This window comes from Carcharodon carcharias, chromosome 11 (genome assembly GCF_017639515.1).
Source record: "Carcharodon carcharias isolate sCarCar2 chromosome 11, sCarCar2.pri, whole genome shotgun sequence".
Classification (NCBI taxonomy): domain Eukaryota; kingdom Metazoa; phylum Chordata; class Chondrichthyes; order Lamniformes; family Lamnidae; genus Carcharodon; species Carcharodon carcharias.
In genome coordinates, this window is record NC_054477.1 from 127,195,137 (window position 1) to 127,213,492 (window position 18,356).

Genomic DNA, 18,356 nt, shown 5'->3' on the forward strand with positions numbered 1-18,356 from the left:
CAGGATCTGGACAATATTCAGGCTTGAGCTGATAAGTGGCAAGTAACATTCGTGCCACATAAGTGCCAGGCAATGACCATCTCCAACAAGAGAGAACCTAATCATCTCCCCTTAACATTCAATGGAATTGCCATTGCTGGATCCCCGACTATCAACATCCCGGATGGTTACTATTGACCAGAAACTAAACTAGACCAGCCATATAAATACAGTGGCTACAACAGCAGGTCAGAAGCTCTGAGTTCTGCACTGCACTAAGTAACTAAATTCCTGACTCCCCCTAGCCTGTCCACCATCTACAAGGCACAAGTCAGGAGTGTGATGGAATACTTTGCACTTACCTGGATGAATGCAATTCCAACAACACTCAAGAAGCTCAACACCATCCAGGACAAAGTAGCATGCTTGATTGGCACCTCTTCCACCACCAGCATCACTCATAATATCACCACTTTCAACACCTCTTTGTCCTTTGTCTATGACATCTTTTGGCTATCTCCACCTATCACTGGCCTCTATCCAGCTCTACTTGTCCCATCCCCCCTTAAACCAGCTTATATTTCACCTCTCTTCTATTTTTACTTAGTTCTGTTGAAGAGTCATATGGACTCGAAAAGTTAACTGTGTTTCTCTCCACTGATGCTGCCAGACCTGCTGAGTTTTTCCAGGTATTTTTATTTTTGTTTTTGTTTTCCACTCCCTCTACCACTAATGCACAGTAGCAGCATTGTGTACCATCTACAAGATGCACTGCAGCAATTCACCAAACCTCCTTCTACAGCACCTTTCAAATCCATGACCTCTACTACCTAGAAGGACAAGGGAAGCAGATGCATGGGAACACCACCACCTCCAAGTTCCCGTTCAAGTCACTCACCATCCTGATTTGGAACTATATCACTGTTCTTTCAATGTTGCTGGGTCAAAATCCTGGAACTCCTTTCCTATAAGCGTGTAGGTGTTCCTACAACGCATGGACTGCAGGAGTTCAAGAAGGCAGCCCTTCTTAAGAGCAATTAGGCCATAAATGCTGGCCTTGCCAGTGACACACAAATCCATGAACAGATAAAATAAAGTGTAATGGCTCCTTCTTTTTCTCTTTAAATCTGTGTGGTTGCTGCTAAATCTGATTGGGAACTAAATATAGACTACAGGAGATTTAGAAATTCCCCAACATAAAAATTGAGAATGGAGCAGAAATGTTAATATTGATATTCATCGCATTGAAAGAAGATATTTCAAGAAGGCTTAAAATGCAAATGGAAGCACCTAGTTGATACTGGTAGAGTTAAGGAACAGCAAAGCATGCAAGGAGTTGTCTACAATCACCTAGTTGTAGTGGTGAAGTGGTGGTACATAGAAATATATATATGTCTATATATATTTATATATATATATATATATATATACTTATTATAGATATATATAATAGATATACTATATATAAAGATGGAGGTTAAGGATGCATGTAGCAGAAACTGATTTTAATGAGGGATTAGAATTTTTATGGAAACTGGAAGTAGCAGAGTAGCTAAAGTAATAAAGGTTACAAATATCTAGAAAGTATTTCATATCGTTTTCCATGAACAGATGGGAACAGGCCATACCAGATATAATGAAACGTAATGAATCAGAATTAGTTAACAGTGTAACAGTGGTGCAGCATTGTGCAAATAGTTACCATTATATGATTGAATTTGATATTTGAGAGTGAGAAGGGAAAGTGAAAAACCAAAGTTTTAAATTTAAGTAAGGCAGACTTCAAAAGGATGAGAAATAAATTGACCGCAGTAAGCTGGATTTAACTGTTAATGGATAAACCTACAAACATATAGTGGGAAATATTCAAAGATGTGTTTGGTACATCACATAACCAATAAATTCCATAAAAAGTACATGCAGCCATGGACAACAAATAAGCGGCAGTGTCAAGCTAAAGAAAAGGCTCACAGAAATGTGAGGAATAATGGAAACCTAGAAGACTTGGGCCAGGATTTTACAGCCCCGCCACAGCATGTATCCACCCCCCACCCCCACCCAGGATGATGCAGCGAACTATTTAAATCTCCATTCAGTTCAGCAGGGCCGTAATATCCCAACAGGTGGAAGGGGCTGTAAAACCCTGGCCTCGGAAAACTGTGGATGAATAGGAAGTAATAAGGAGTGTATAAAGCAAATAAGCCAAAAAGGTTACAAGGAATATCAAAGCTACCAATATTTTTTTACAAATATATCATGAGTAATAAGGAAATAGTCGACTTATTAAATAAATATTTTTCCTCAACTATGAAAATAGTTCAAATGAGGCCAAAATAATAGCATTACATAGGATTAAAACAACAGTTCTGTGGAAGGGTCATGAGGACTCGAAACGTCAACTCTTTTCTTCTCCGTCGATGCTGCCAGACCTGCTGAGTTTTTCCAGGTAATTCTGTTTTTGTTTAGCATTACATGGGAACCTGAGTTGATCTGAAAATAGGTCAAAGCAAGGAAGCTAGTGGATTTAATATAAGCTTACCAAAATGACAATGGAGAATATAATATTAAAAATGACAAAGCTTTAGGACCTAGGTTTCCATCCAAGGTATTAGAAGAGACAAGTGAGGAAATTGTACAGGCATTACAATTAACAATATGCTGTCGGTCCCTATCTTGAAAATTGTGACTAAGTTAGCACTCACAGCTTTATGGCAACAAGTTCCAGATTGCCACCATTCTTTGTTTTGCAAAGTGTTTCTGATTTCGCGTGAAGGTTTGCCAAACTGGGAGGGAGGGATTGGCCTGAGAGGAAAGATTTAATAGATAGGGCCTTTATTCTATGGCGTTTAGAAGAATGAGAGGTGATCTCATTCAAACATACAAAATTCTTACAGGGCTCAACAGCATAGATGCAGAAAGGATGTTTCCCCTGGCTGGTGAGTCTAGAACCAGCGGACACAGTCTCAGAATAAGGGGCAGGCCATTTAGGACTGAGGTGAAGAGGAATTTCTTCAGTCAGAGGGTGGTGAATGTTTGGAATTGTCTGCCCCAGAGGGCTGTGGAGGCTTAGTTGTTGAGTATGTTCAAGACCGAGATCGATATGTTTCTACATTTTAAACATATCAAAGACTATAGGGATAGTGCAGGAAAATGGTGTTGAAGTGGATGATCCATAGAAGCCATGATCTCATTGAATAGCGGAGCAGGCTCAAAAAGCTGAATGGCCTACTCCTGCTCCATTTCTTATGTTCTTATGTTCACTCCCAAATTACCTTGTTCTAATTTTAAGGTTATCCACTTCCCCCCACCACCACCTCACACCCCTATCTGGACTCATGCACCAGAGAAAATCGTTTCTCGGTATCTACTTTATTGAATCACTGATCCAACAATGAGGACAATTTTGTAATGCAGCTATCTTTCCTTTAACACTCCTAATGTGTTCCAAAAAAAGTGTGCTGACCAAAAACGTACCAAATGAAAATCACTTTTCCATAAGAGAGCATAAAATAGTGGTGGGTTGTGTTCCTCTCTAATTTTTAGATTAAGAACCTATTAGCTGCCTTGAACCAAACTGGCCCAAAAATCCTCTTTCTTACTAACTTTTCCTAACTTTTTCAACTTTCTTTCCTCTTGCTGCTTCCCACTCACTGTCCCTCCCACTTGCTGCTTTTTCCATGACCCTCCTGCTTCCCACGACCCTCCCACTTCCTGCCAGCTGCCTCTCACCTGCTTCCTCCCTCCAACTCGCTGCCGTCTCTCACTCCCTCTTTTTTGCCACCCCACTCCGTGGCATTGGTTCACAGCAGGGGCTCAGAAGACGGGTGGCAAACGGTATATGGGTTCAGAAGAATGAAACACTGAGCGGGAGGCTTGGAGAGAGAAGTTGAGATCTGACGGATCAGGGAAGGCAAGGGACAAGGGGGAGGGTCGGATGTGGGGACCGCCAAGCAAAAGGGTCAGGGGTAGGAAACGGTGAGTAGGAGGGTTGGTGGAGGGAAGGGGCAAGTGGGAGGGAATGAGGAGGTGGGATAAGGGTGGTGAGTGTAGCCGTGGTGCCTTCAGAAATAGACAGAGCATGCTCAGTAACTGCACTAAAATGAAAATGGAGGCAGCGCTATTCGGGAAACTTCCCTAATTTACAAACCGTGCTAAAAATAAAAATGCACTATTAGAATGTAATTTAAACAGGGATACCTGTGCATTACTTTTGTTGCTGCAACTAAAAGAAACTCAAAGGGACTGCCCTGAAAACTATTTCACAAATGCCAGCATTAGACTCTGAAGATTCCCAGGAAGAATCGTATTTAAATTCCTCCTTGTCTGTCAATTGTTGGAAGAATTATTATTCTATGTCAGTAGTTCATTGTTTCCACATACAACTGGCAGGTTATCAATAAAAAAAAATGGATTAAATAAGCTTATATTTAAGAGTTAATGAGATGTTTTTGAAATTGGATCTCATTTAAAACCTCATTCTTGTTGAGTCTGCTTTACTCCCAGTGCAAATTTCAGTGAATGACACTTAGAGGTCGCAGCATAACATCATAAGAAATAGGAGTCAGAGTAGGCTGCCTAGTCTCTTGAGCCAGCTCCGCCATTTAATAAGATAAGGCTGATCTGATTGTGGTCTTAAGTCCGCTTTCCTGCTGGCCCGCCAGAACCTTTGACTACCTTGCAGATCAAACATCTGTCCAGCTCAATTCACTGGCACAGCCTCCCTTGTTTTCTGGGAACAAGAATTCCAAAAATTAACAGCCCTCTGAGAGAAGAAATTGTTTCTCATCTCCTCCTTAAATGGGAGACCCCTCATTTTTAAACTGTGCCCCCTGTACTAGATTCTCCCATGAGGGGAAACATTCTGTTAGCATCTACCCTATCAAGCCTTCAAAGAATATTATATGTTTCAAGAAGACCACCTCCCATTGTTCTAAACCTGAGTATGGCTAAACCTGCTTAACCTTTCCTCATAAGACAGCCCTTCCATCCCAGGGATCAGTTTGGTGAACCTGCTCTGAACTGCTTCCAATGCAAATATATCCCTTCTTAAGTAAAGAGACCAAAACTATACACTGCAATCTCAGCAATGCTCTATAGTTATAACAAGACTTCCCTGTTTTTATACTCCATCCCCCTTGCAATAAAGGCCAACATTCCATTTGCCTTGCTAATTACTTGCTGCACCTGCATATTAACTTTCTGTGATTCATGTGCAAGAATACCTAGATCCTTCTGCACCACAGCATTCTGCACTCTCCCCATTTAAATTATATTCTGCTTTTCTATTCTCACTGCCAAAGTGGACAACCTCACATTTTCCCTCTTTATACTCTATCTGCCAAATTTTTTCCCTTCCACTCAACCTATATATATCCTTTTGCAGACTCTTTGTCTCCTCACAAGCTGCTTTCCTACCTATCTTTGCGTTACCAGCAAATTTGGCGAAAGTACACTTGGTCGTTTTATCCAATCATTAAAATAGTTGAGACCCCAACACTGATCTCTCTGGCATTCCACTAGTTATAGTTTGCTGGCCTAAAAATGATTCATTTATCCCAACTCTGTTTCCTGTTTAAAACAAAAACAGAATTACCTGGAAAAACCCAGCAGGTCTGGCAGCATCGGCGGAGAAGAAAAGAGTTGATGTTTCGAGTCCTCATGACCCTTCAACAGAACTGACGAAGCTGTATTAAATTCTCTATTAAAATTGCAGGTAGTCTGAAATCGCAACCCTTGCAATGGAGCCATTAGTGTCAGGATTGCTGCACGCAGGTTTGCGCTCACATCCTCAAAAATACCACACGACGAAGAGAATCATGTCCCGCCAACCTCTTTCCCCCTCCCCTGCTTCCATCTGATACAGGTTTGTCTTGCACCAGGACAGTGGTATCCGGTCCACTATCTCTGCAGTCATTTCTTTTAAGACCCTAACATGTAAGTTATCAGTTCCAGGGGACTTGTCAACCTTTGGAGAAAAAGTACTAGGCGAATGAATGGGACTTAGTGATTGTGATTGCTTAAGGTTCGTCCCTCATTTTGCTTCTTGATTCTTTACTGTAATTGGGATATTATTTTTGTCTTCTACCATGAAGACAGATATTCAAGGTCTCACCCATTTCATTATTAATTCTCAGTTTCATCCTCCAAGAGATCAACACTTACTTAAGCTATTCTTTTCTTTTGATATACTTGTAGAAGATTATACTGTCCCTTTTAATATTTCTTGCGAATCTACTCTCATACTCTAATTTCTACCTCTTCATTATATTTTTAGTCATCCTTTGCTGTTTTCTAAAATATTCCCAATGTTCTGGCTTACTGCTAATCTTCACAACATTGTAAGCCTTTTCTTTGAATTTGATATCCTTAATATCCTTAGTTTAGCCACAGATGGTGTATCCTCATAGAATCTTTCTTTGTCAATGGAATATATCTTTGCTGAGAGTTATGAAATAGCTCCTTAAATATCTGCCACTGCTTCTCTACTTGTCTTTTCTGTCTTCATACCCTTGTAATTGCCTTTATTTAAGTTTAGTACTCTAGTCTCAGACCCAAATTTCTGACCTTCAATCTGAATGTGAAATTCTATCATATTATGATCACCCTTGCCTAGACAATCATTTACTATGAAATCATTAATTAATCCTGTCTCATTACACATTACCAGGCCTAAAATGGCCTGCTCCCTAGTTGGTTCCAGAATGCATTATTCTAAGAAACTGGCCCAACTGCACTCTACAAACTCATCTCCAAGGCTACTTTTGCCAATTTGGTTAATTTAATCTACACCTAACTCCCACCAGTGACTTAATTCTTGCGCTATTTCTTATGTACACCCAAACTGATTCTGCAGTTTGATCTTCAAAGCCATTTCTCACTAGTGGACTGATCTCATTCTTTAATAACAGTGCTACCCCACTTCCCTTTCCTTTCCTTCCTATCTTTCCAAAATGTCAGGTATCCTTGAATGTTCAGTTTCCAGCCTTGGTCACTGTACAACCATGTCTCTGTGATGGCTATTATATCATTCCTCATTTATTTCTATTTATGCTATCAATTCATCAATTTTGTTATGAATGCTGCGTGCATTCAGTTAAAGAGTCTTTAATTCTGTCTTTTTTTTTTACCAGTTTTCCTACTCTAACCGGATTTGCTGGTGCGTTTGTATAATCTGCCCCTACATGTCACATTCTGGTTATCTGTTTTGCTACTTTGCACTAGTGCCATGTCCTTTCTCTTTAACCTCCCAGATCTCCCCTCACAGGAACCCTTCACCCACTATTTAGTTTAAAGCGCTCTCTACAGGCCTGGTTATCCAATTCACCAGGATACCGTACTCATGTGGGTCAGGTGAAAACCGTCCTAACAGTACAGCTCTCTCATGTCAATGTATAAATAATCACACTGCATGGCAGTGTTAAAGCCAATTGCTAGTTAAGCAGGTGATGGGCATTGATAATCCCATCTAAACAGAATAAAAAGATACAGCTGGAACATTTTTTGGGGAAGCTACTGAGTAGCACTGAGGAATTGTCTTGAAAATAAACCAGATTAAACTAAAAGACCAGCCTGGATTAATTCTCCTACAACCTCTTATTGTGAGTAGCATGGTAGCAGAGGATAAATTTTAAGCTTTGGTGATTAATCGCTGCATATGGAGATTTTTGTCTCAATCCTCTGAGGGAAAAGAAGTGTGCCGTTGCTGACAATTTAAGTTATAGAATGGTGGAAGGACTGTGCAAGCTTTGACTATCCACCAATTTTTTCTGACACTGAACCTTATCAACAATGGAAGGCTGAAGTTGAAATGTGGAACCGGGTTACTACCATACCCGGAAGAAGCAAGGTATGGCTTTGGCGTTATCATTATCAGCCAAAAGTAAGATAAGGAGTACTTTCAGAATGGAAAGTTGATGATTCGGAACATGAAGAGGGACTGAACCTTCTGTTACAATTTTTGCATAAGTTTTACAAAAAGGATGAGTTATTGGAAGCGTATGGAGCTTGGACGATTTTTGATAGATTTAGGAAATCAGATGATCAGTTCATGGGAGAATATATTATGAATTTTGACGCAGGAGACTACAGAGATTTGAACTTGAAATTCCGGAATATGTATTGGTATTTAAATTACTGGACTGTGCTCACACTTCCCACGTTGATAGTCTTTCAGTACTAACAGGTGTTCAATTCCAGGGGAAAGAATCTCTCCTAGTTCAAATGGCTGCTGCCCTAAAAAAATTTCTGGGGAAATTTCTGGTTCCCTGCCACTTTCTTAGCAAACGCAAACAGCTATGCTGTGAAACAAAGGATAGAGGATTCAAAAGTGGAGGAATTTCGAGCCTGACCAAATATTAGACAAAGATTCCAATCCAAAAATGCGGTTAATAGCAAGAGGTCTGAAAATAGTCGTAACCCTAGCCAATTGAGAGTCGGGACAAAAAGCATGTCTGGGACTTTGACCATAGGCGATTAAACCAAAAAATGCACGGGGAATGGTTAGTCGGTGTTTTCGGTGTGATTCCCAGTATCATTACGCGATGAACTGCCCACAGCAAAGGAATTGCGTTTTTGAAGTGACCCACACGACGGATTCATCTGAAACTGAAAATGACGATGGTGACTACCATGATGGAATTCTATTGACCACTGAGAGTTTGAATCCAGTGATGAGTATTTTGATGGTGGATTCCTTCAACTGTGCAGTTCTGGACAGTGGTTGCACATCTATGCTATGTGGCATGGACTGGCTTGACTGCTATCTGGAGCCTCTCGATGAGGCAGACCAGCGGAACCTCACTGAGTAAGAAAGCTCTACCTACTTCAGGTTCAGAGATGACAATACATTAACATCCTCCAAATGGCTGGTCCTCCCTTGTAAGATAGCAGGGATCAATCTGTTTATCAGTACTGATGTGGCTTCTAGCCAGGTACAGCTATTGTTAAGTCGATCTGCAATGTAGAAGGCTCAGATGACACTAGATATGGAGAATGATAGAGCAGTCGCGTTTGGAAAAAATGTGGATCTACATTTTACTCGGTCAGGTCATTACTGCTTGCCAGCTGCAGAAACTTGAGCTCTGGGCTTCAGAGCTCGAGCGGTGGCTGGAGTCACTATGGTGCATCCGCGAGGCTGAGAGCTTTGTGGATAGCACTCTCAGAGGGGTGGTCACACTGCAGATTAGGAGCATGCAGGAAGAAAGGGAACGGATGACCACAAAGCAGTCCAAGAGAACCAGGCAGGTAGTGCAGGAATCCCCGCTTGCTAATTGGTTTTCCGTTTTAAATAATGGTGAGGGCGTTGGTTACTCAGGAGTGCAGAGAGAGCCAAGTTTGTGGCACCACAAGCGGCTTGGCTGTACAGGAGTGGGGGAAAGAAAAAAGGAAGTGCAATAGTGATAGGGGATTCATTAGTTAGGGGAACATAATTGGAATCTTTGTCTAATATTTGGTTTCTGCATCCATAGACGTGACTCCAGGATGGTATGTTACCTCCCTGTTGTCAGGGTCAATGATGTCACCGAGCAGATGCAACACATTCTTCTGGGGGAGGGCGATCAGCCAAAGATAGTGGTCCACATTGGTACCAATGACTTAGATAGGAAGGGGGAATGTGGTCCTGCGATCAGAATTTAGGGAGCTAGGTCAAAAATTAGCAAGCAGGACCTCAAATGTAGTCATCTCTGGGTTACTCACAGTGCCATGTGCAAGGAGAATAAGGCAGATGAATGCGTGGCTGGAAAGATGACACATGAGGGAGGGCTTTAAATCCCTGGGACACTGGGACTGCCTCTGGGGAAGATGGCACCTGTACAAGCCGGATGAGTTGCACCTGAACAGAGCCGGGACTGAGTTCTTACAGGGCATTTTGCTAGTTCTGTTGGAGGACTTTAAACTAACTTGGCAGGTGTGTGGGAACCGGGAGAGAACATTAGAGAGTAATACCAAGGTGCACAAAATACTGGGAGAGACAGGTAGTACTAGATAGGTGGAGTTGGAGTAAGGGAGAAAGTAATGAAGTCTCAATCAGGGTTACCTGCACATATGTGAATGCATGGAGTATAGTTAATAAGATTGGTGAGTTACAGGTACAGATTACCATGTGGAATTATGATGTTGTGGCGATAATAGAGACCTGGCTCAAGGAAGGGCAGGACAGGGTGCTAAATATTCCTGGGTACAAGGTGTTCAGGAAAGATAGGGTTGAAAGAAAAAGAGGAGAGGAGCGGCAATATTGGTTAAGGAGAACATTGCAGTACTGGAGAAAAAGGATTTCCCAGAGAGTTCAAGGACCGAATCAATTCGGCTAGAGCTAAGGAACAAGAAGGGTGCAATTACATTACTCAATGTAGTCTATAGACTACCAGCTTGTGGGAAGGATGTAGAGGAACAAATCTGCAGGAAAATTACAGACAGATGCAAACATTATAGAGTAGTTATAATGGGGAGCTTTAATTATCCAACTGTAGCCTGGGACAATGGAAGTGTAAAGGGCAGAGAGGGGCAAGAGTTCCTAGATTGTGTTCAGGACAATTTCCTACAGCAGTATGTGTCCAGTCCAACAAGAAAGGATGCACTGTTCAACTTGGTTCTTGGAAATGAGGTGGACCAAGTAGATCAAGTATCAGTGGGGAACATTTAGGAGACAGTGATTATATTATGATAAAGTTTAGGATGACGGGAGAAAAGGACAATGGGCAATCCAGAGTAAGAATGATTAACTGGGAGAAAGCCAACTTTATTGGGGCAAGAATGGAGCTAGGCCGGATAGGCTGAAACCAAAGGTTGGCGGAACTAGCTAAACGATGGGCTACCTTCAAAGAAGAAATGGTTTGGGCACAGTCAAGATATATTCCCTCAAAAGGGAAAGGTAGGGCAAACAAATCCAGAGCTCCCTGGATGAAAAAGGAGATACAAATTAAGACAAAGAAGGAAAAGTGTGCTAATGACAGGTGTCAAGTAGAAAATACAGCTGAAAACTAAGCAGAATACAGAAGGTTCGGAGGAGAGGTGAGGGAACAAATAAGAGAAGCAAAGAGGGATTATGAGAAAAGACTGGCAGCCAACATAAAGGGGAATCCCAAAGTCTTCTATAGGCATATAAATAGAGGGTGGTAAAAGGAGGAGTAGGGCAAATTAGGGACCAAAAAGGGGATTTACACATGGAGGCAGGGGGCATGGCTGAGGTGTTAAATGAATACTTTGCATCTATCTTTACCAAGGAAACAGATGCTACCAAGGCCACGGTGACAGAGGAGGAAACTCTGTTTCTAGAAGAAATCAAAATTGATATGGAGGATGTGTTGAATAAACTGTCGGTACTTAAGGTTGATAAAGCACTGGGACAGGGTGTGATGCATCCAAGGATATTAAAGGAAGTAAGAGTGGAAATTGCAGGGGCACTGGCCATAATCTTTCAGTTTTCCCTAGCCTCGGGGGAGGCACCAGAGGACTGGAGAATTGCAAATATTGCGCCCTTGTTCAAAAAGGGCTGTAAGGATAAGCCCAGCAATTACAGACCTGTCAGTTTAACTTCAGTGGTGGGGAAGCTTCTAGGAACAATTATTTGGGATAGAATTAGTAGTCACTTGGAAAAATGTGGGTTGATCAGGAAGAGCCAGCATGGATTTCTAAAGGGGAAATCGTGTTTAGCTAACTTGCTAGAGTTTTTTGAAGAAGTAACGGAAAGGGTAGATGAAGGTAATGTTGTTGATGTGCTGTACATGGACTTTCAAAAGGCATTCGATACAGTGCCACACAACAGACTTGTGAGAAAAGTTATTGCTCATGGAATAAAAGGGACATTAGCAATATGGATACAAAATTATCTAAGTAATAGGAAACAGAGCGTAATGGTCAATGGATATTTTCCGGGTTGGAGGAAGGTTTGTACTGGAGTTCCCCAGGGGTCAGTATTGAGACCCTTGCTTTAGATGGTTTATAGCCTATTAGACTTAGTTGGTTTGGCCCAACTCCATGCAAAAGCAAAATACTGCAGATGCTAGAAATCAAAATGAAAAACAGAAAATCCAAAAAACACTCGGCAAGTCAGGCAACATCCGTGGAGAGTAACAAAGTTAATATTTCAGGTCAATGACCTTTTATCATTCCTCTTCTCTATCTCCAAGAAGCAAGTCTTAACCATTTCATGCACAAAAGCTGTAGTGTGGAGTTGTTGTTTAACAAAACTTATACTTATCCAAAGATATTTCATAGTTTTTTATGATAGTATGTGTGTATACGTGGCCACGTGTGTGTCTGAGTGCGCAAATAAATGTTTGTGTAATGTTGGAAGCAATCACATTGGTGTTCACTTTGATTTCTTTATTTTGTTGAATAATATAAACCAAAATTAAGAACAAACAAATATTCATTGTTTGAGTTGGCTCTGATAAATAAACTAAATAAAAAGTGAAAATAATGCATTTGTGCATCTTAAATTTCTGATGTTGGGTTGGGTGATTTTCCGCCTATGAATATAAGTGCTCCTGTCTGCTATGGATGTTTTACCTTTTGTGGTCTCTGATTTCAATCTTTATTTTCTGTAGCTGAGATGGTTACGTTCTCAGGATATAATTGCTGCCATCACTAGTCTTGGATTGATAGAAAACTACTCAGAAACCCCTTAACTTTCCAGTTGTATAAGTACTGTTGCCTACATCTGTGTATGTGGGTAATTAATTTACTAGCAAAACTTGCTTGCATTAAGAAATTACAGTCCAGCTACAGCCAGCTTCACTCCTCGCCAGACTTGTAGAATTGAAATTGACTGTGGTGAAACACATTTGCCTTCAGCTATTAATACAGTTGTGCTTTAGTGTTGAATGTTTGTGTTCGACAAAATCCTTTCAATTATGTACTTGTTTGACATCGCATTTAAGATTTTGTCTTCCTCACCCCACTAAATTTCTAGCATATTTGAAACATAAAGTGTTCACTAATGAATGCAATGCTTCAGATACAAGGAAGCCTAGAAATAATTATTTTTCTTTAAAAATATACTTTGTTCATAAAATCTGTTAAAGTACATTCCAAAGTGAATATTACAGAGTGCAATAGAATTCGACTTTTCTCCATACAACGTGTTCCACTCTGAGGTGAAAGCCTAGAAATAATTGCAAGTAAGTGTTCTTTCTCTCTGATGGTGAAAATTATGGGGAATGTGGTGTATTTGGTATTAGTTTGTGGCAGCCACATGCTAGTCCGTGTGGAAAAACCTTTTGGAAACACCATTTGCTCAGAAGTTGTGCATTTCTTTCTGTGCACTAATGATTCTCTTACCACATTGCTCACTGCCTGGTGGATTGGGAATTTGCTTGTTTGAAATTTGGACCTCTCAAGTAGCAACAACTAGGGCAGAATTTTCCGTGCCCGCTGACATTGGATATCATGGCAAGCATGAGCGGACAATATGGCGGGAAGGCCAAAAATCAGTTTCGTGAAGTCATGAAACCAGTTTGCAATTGTCTGTTCCACCCGTCAATGGCAGGCAGTGATTCTCCTCGCCGCACATCAGGAACTTCATTGTAATACATCTGCGTATTACAACTTGCCGCAATCATCCCCCAGAAGCTGAATTGTCTGAGCATATCATGCCAACGTGTTTCACAACTGAACATAAGCAACGTGCACCTGGCAAGCTGCACTTCACTCAGGACTTTGAGGCTTGTTTGCCTACCTTGCTTTGGGCAGTAATCATGGTCATTGGCGCCAGACTTCATAGCACCATATCACCTTTAGGGGGGCTGAAGGGCAGGTCTCTACTTACAAGACCAGCCGTAATGCAGGGTTGGCTTTTCATTGGCTGCAGGGCAATGGCTTGCTTGGGGAAGGGAGAGAAGTGGCCTCAGGCAAAGGAAGAGGCTGCAGGCTAGGGCATTACTGGGGTAGGATGGTATCCCAGGGTGTGTATGGAGACACATTTTGATCTGTGTAAGCGACCACAAGAGGGTGAGAGCTGAGGAGGCAATCTCCAGATGGAGATGTGAGGATGTGTGTGAGAGAGTGACTGGTGATGTTCCTTGAGCTGGCAGTGAGTGAGATGCCAGTGAATGTGTGATGAGATTGAGAGCGTGAGAGTTTAGAGTGACTTACCCTGGTACAGATGAGATCATTCATCCTCTTTCTGCACTGGATGGCGAACCTCTTCTGTGTAGTGTTGGCACTGACCACCACTGCCACAGCCTCCCAAGCCAGACTGGTGACACTGATGTGCCTCCTGCAGCCAGAGCGGGGTTAAAGGACATCACGGCGGGTTCAAATGGTGTCAAGAAGGCATCCTAGGGATGCTGCAATCTGTGTAGCAGTCCTGGCCTGGAAGCACTGAGAGGTGTGCTTGCGGCTGAACTTTGAGTATAGTGCCCAGTGTGACGAAGCGGCAAGGTGACGGCATGGCAGGCAATTCGGAGGCCGCCTGCCAGCGAAACAGCGTGTTTCCCGGGAAAGTATGATTAATGAGTCGGGATTGGGACGATACGGCATGAAAACCCACCATTGCGTCCAGCTGGTAAAATGTCCTTTCTTGCCCCCCTTCCACACCTAGTGCAAATCCAGGACGATTCCACCCGATGTCTTGCACCATGCTCAGCTGTTGAGTTGTAAAACTTGCTGATGGAGAGTTTAGTAAAGAGTGTGACTAAGAGTGGCGGCAATTACCTTCGTGAGAATATACAACCTTCTTACAGCAGCCTGCTGTGCACGTCATTTGAGGATAAATTATGCCACTTTTACTCCTTTGTTGGACAACAGTGCTGGTGCTGCAGGTGTAATGGCTGGGTGGTTGCTGCTAATCATACGACTGATAACGTCATACAGAAAGGTAGCAAGAGCATTGGGTTGATTTTATAGAAACAAAACTTTTAATGACACCGATGAAAATGTTTACAGCTTCAATTTCAATTTTCTTAATTAACCCCAGCCCAGATTTATTTTTTGAGCATAAAGCTGTGTTCTGAATTGTTATGTAAAGTGTACTTCAGTGTGATTTTCTTTAGCTTTATTTCCTCTTTTTTTCTGCAGAGACATGGTTTCTTTTTCTATCCACTTCACGGTGGCTTGCTGTTCGCTTAGATGCTCTTTGTGCAGTTTTTGTTACCGCTGTTGCTTTTGGATCTATTATAATGGCAAACCGTAAGTAGGAATTCTAGCTCTTTCTTTAGTGTATTGTAATTTATTGATATAATTATAAGTGCACAGTTTTTCTATCTAGTTGAAATTCTTCAGGAAAACTATTAAATTAGCTTTCCATCGTTAAAAATTGTTCTTTATTTCTTTTCCATCCTGCATTCATTTTGCATTACTCAAGGAGGGGTAACAGGTAAGTTTCTATTTAACATAGAAATACTTGGAGTGTTCAAATGTTCTTCTGTTGATGTGATCACTAACTGGGAACTTCAGCGCTATTAACCTACAAGCTTTGAACAAGATCTTGATTTCATGCCATGGTACCGACAGATTCAACGAGGCTTTATATTGTGTTCATTTACAGAGGGTAGTAGGGTTTTTCTGCTTTAAAAAACCAAATTGAAGGACTAATGTCTAAAGTGCAGAACTCCAAGACTGGAAAGGTTATAAGAGGAGACAAGATAACTCAGTATGTAATTAATTGGTGCACCCAAGTTTGCTGTGCAATTTTTATTTAGTACTTCAAAAATATTAAGTTTCTGCTCAGGGTGCACAGCTAGGTATCTATGCATCCTTCCTTGCACAAAACAATCATCCAAGTTATAATTGGAGGAGAAGGAAGGAATGAGGGAGAGAAGTGGATTTTATTTTCACTTAATACCCAGTCAGTATTGAATACTAGAACTCATTTTTATACTGAAATTGGACTCAGCAATCACATCCAACTGGGCAAATTATTGGAACTCTTTTTAGACTCTGCTGATTTCTTTGAATTTAATTTAATTTTAATTTGTATGTTGATGTTGCATGCATACAAAGAAAGTGTATGTCAAATGTGCAGACCTTAAAAAAAAAATCAAAGGAAATGGAAATGTAAGTAGGAAAGAGGGAGAGGATATGGTGATGGTATCATTAAGGAGTATGGGGAGCACCTGTTGTATTTAGAGCTTACAAAGGCAGCTGGGAGTCAGGCATGGCACTGCACTTTCCTGAGCCTTCATTTCATGGCTTGCATCTCAAGTTGATCAAACTAACAAAGCAGGGCTTTCTAACTTCAGCAATCAAGAGTTAAGTAGACTCAGAACGTCTCTACTATAGAAGCTTGTAACATGAAAGATGTGGGGCAGGATTTTACGCTCCCCCGTTTAAGGATTTGTAGGCAGGGGATGAACGTAAAATTCCTTGGTTGGGCTTCTCTCTAGGTTCCCCCCGGACACCTCTGCAATTTTATGTTGGGCGACTGAGGCCTTGCCACAATGGAGGCCCTTAAGTGCCCAATTATTGACCACTTAAGAGCTGTTTTCCACCCAGCCTCAATGTTCAGGCTGGAAGGAGGAGCTCCAGGGTATGGGGGAAGCCCAAAAGTAAATCAGGTTCAGGTCTCAGATGGGAAGATTAGTGGGGGGTGGTGGGAAGATGCTCCATTAGGAGCCCCCTTAAGGTCTATAACTGCGGGACCTCCCTCCCCCTCCCCCACCACTATGTGTCTCTGTCGACACTTCAATTCCCCTCTGCTCGTACCCCAGGCCTCTGCTACCCTCTCCACCCTGAGACCCCCAAAACTTAACTGCTCCTGGAATCCTGGGACTTAGGCTCTAGTGACTGATTGTAGTCTCAGCCCTGCCCATTGCAGCTTCTGGTGTTGCACGGACTAGAGGGTTGCCAGCCAACCTGAATGACTTGCATCTCTCTAAGCCAGGACTTCCTCCCGAATGAGGGGCGGAAGTCCTGCCTCCAGCCAATAGATGCTTGTTGGAGAGTGAAATCGCTGTGGGGCAGGCAGTGTCAGCAGGGATGTGTTCCCCACTCACTCGGGAGGGAAACTCCACCATCCTAAAAATCCTGGCCATGTTTGTTGGCGCAATGATCATGACTGCAACCCATTTGATTGTGACATTCTAATTTACTAAAAATCATGCTTTCCTCATAGCTTATAATCGAGAGCTCAGTTTATTTTAGCACTTTCTGATGAGAAATTAAATAGAGCACAATAGTATTAAAATTCTTGAAATATGTTTGGAAAGCTATCACGTTTATTTAGCAGCTAATACCCACCTTGGACTTGAATCTTATGATGATAAAAGCTTATGTCAACTTTTGAACCAAATCCCTGGAATGGACATCAACCAATTACCTTCCAATTCAGGCATAGGCATTGCACAGGGCCCAGCTAGTGCTATTTCAGGACAAAGGAAGAACATGCGAATTAGGAGCAAGAGTAGGCCACTTGGCCCCACAGACCTGCTCTGCTGTTTGATAAGATCATGTGTGATCTGATTGTGGCCTTAAACTCCAATTTCCCACCAGAAACCTTGACTTCCTTGTTGATCAAAAATCAGTCCAACTCTGCCTTGAATAAATTCAATTACCCAGCCTCCACTGCTCTCTGGGGAAGAGAATTCCACAGAGTAATGAGAGAAAAACAATTCTCCTCATCTCGGTCTTAAATGGGAAAACTCTCATTTTTAAACTGTGTCCCCTGATTCTAGACTCTCCCACAAGGGGAACATCCTCTCAGCATCTACCCTGTCATGTCCTCTCAGGATCTTGTATGTTTCAACAAGAGAAACTCATATTCACCTGAAGTTCAATGGGCATAGGCCCAACCTGCTCAACCTTTCCTCATAAGATAACCCCTCCATCCATTGAATCAGTCAAGTGAACCTTCTCTGAACTACTTCTAATGTCATTATATCCTTTTTTAAGACCAAACTGTACACAGTACTCCAGATGGAATTTAACTAAGGCCCTGTATAGCTGTAGCAACACGTTTGTTTCATTTGTTCATGGGATGTGGGCATCGCCGGCCAGGCCAGCATTTATTGCCCATCCCCTAATTGCCCTTGAGAAGGTGATGGTGAGTTGCCTTCTTGAACTGCTGCAGTCCATGTGGTATAGGTACACCCACAATGCAGTTAGGGAATTCCAGGATTTTGACCCAGCAACAGTGAAGGAATGGCAATATAGTTTCAAGTCAGGATGGTGTGTGGCTTGGAGGGGAACTTCCAAGTAGTGGTGTTCCCATGTGTCTGCTGCCTTATCCTTCTAGATGGTATTGGTCGTGGGTTTGGAAGGTGCTGTCTAAGGAGGCTTGGTGAGTTACTGCAGTGCATCTTGCAGATGGTACACATTGGTGCCACTGTTCGTTGGTGGTGGGGGGAGTTAATGTTTGTTAATCATAGTGCCAATCAAGCAGGCTGGTTTTTCCTGGATGGGGTCAAGTTTATTGAGTTTTGTTGGGGCTGCACTCATCC

At 42.0% G+C, this 18,356-nt stretch overlaps 1 protein-coding gene across 2 annotated transcripts in view; it reads left to right on the top strand.

Annotated features, from left to right (window-relative positions):
* The window catches only part of abcc4 (ATP-binding cassette, sub-family C (CFTR/MRP), member 4), a 516,215-nt gene that overhangs the window by 398,754 nt on the left and 99,105 nt on the right, over window positions 1-18,356 (top strand). For both annotated transcript variants that reach the window (XM_041199134.1, XM_041199135.1), the window contains exon 23: window positions 14,998-15,108. In XM_041199134.1, the coding sequence (XP_041055068.1) occupies window positions 14,998-15,108 (111 nt within the window). The remainder of the gene's footprint in view (window positions 1-14,997; window positions 15,109-18,356) is intronic.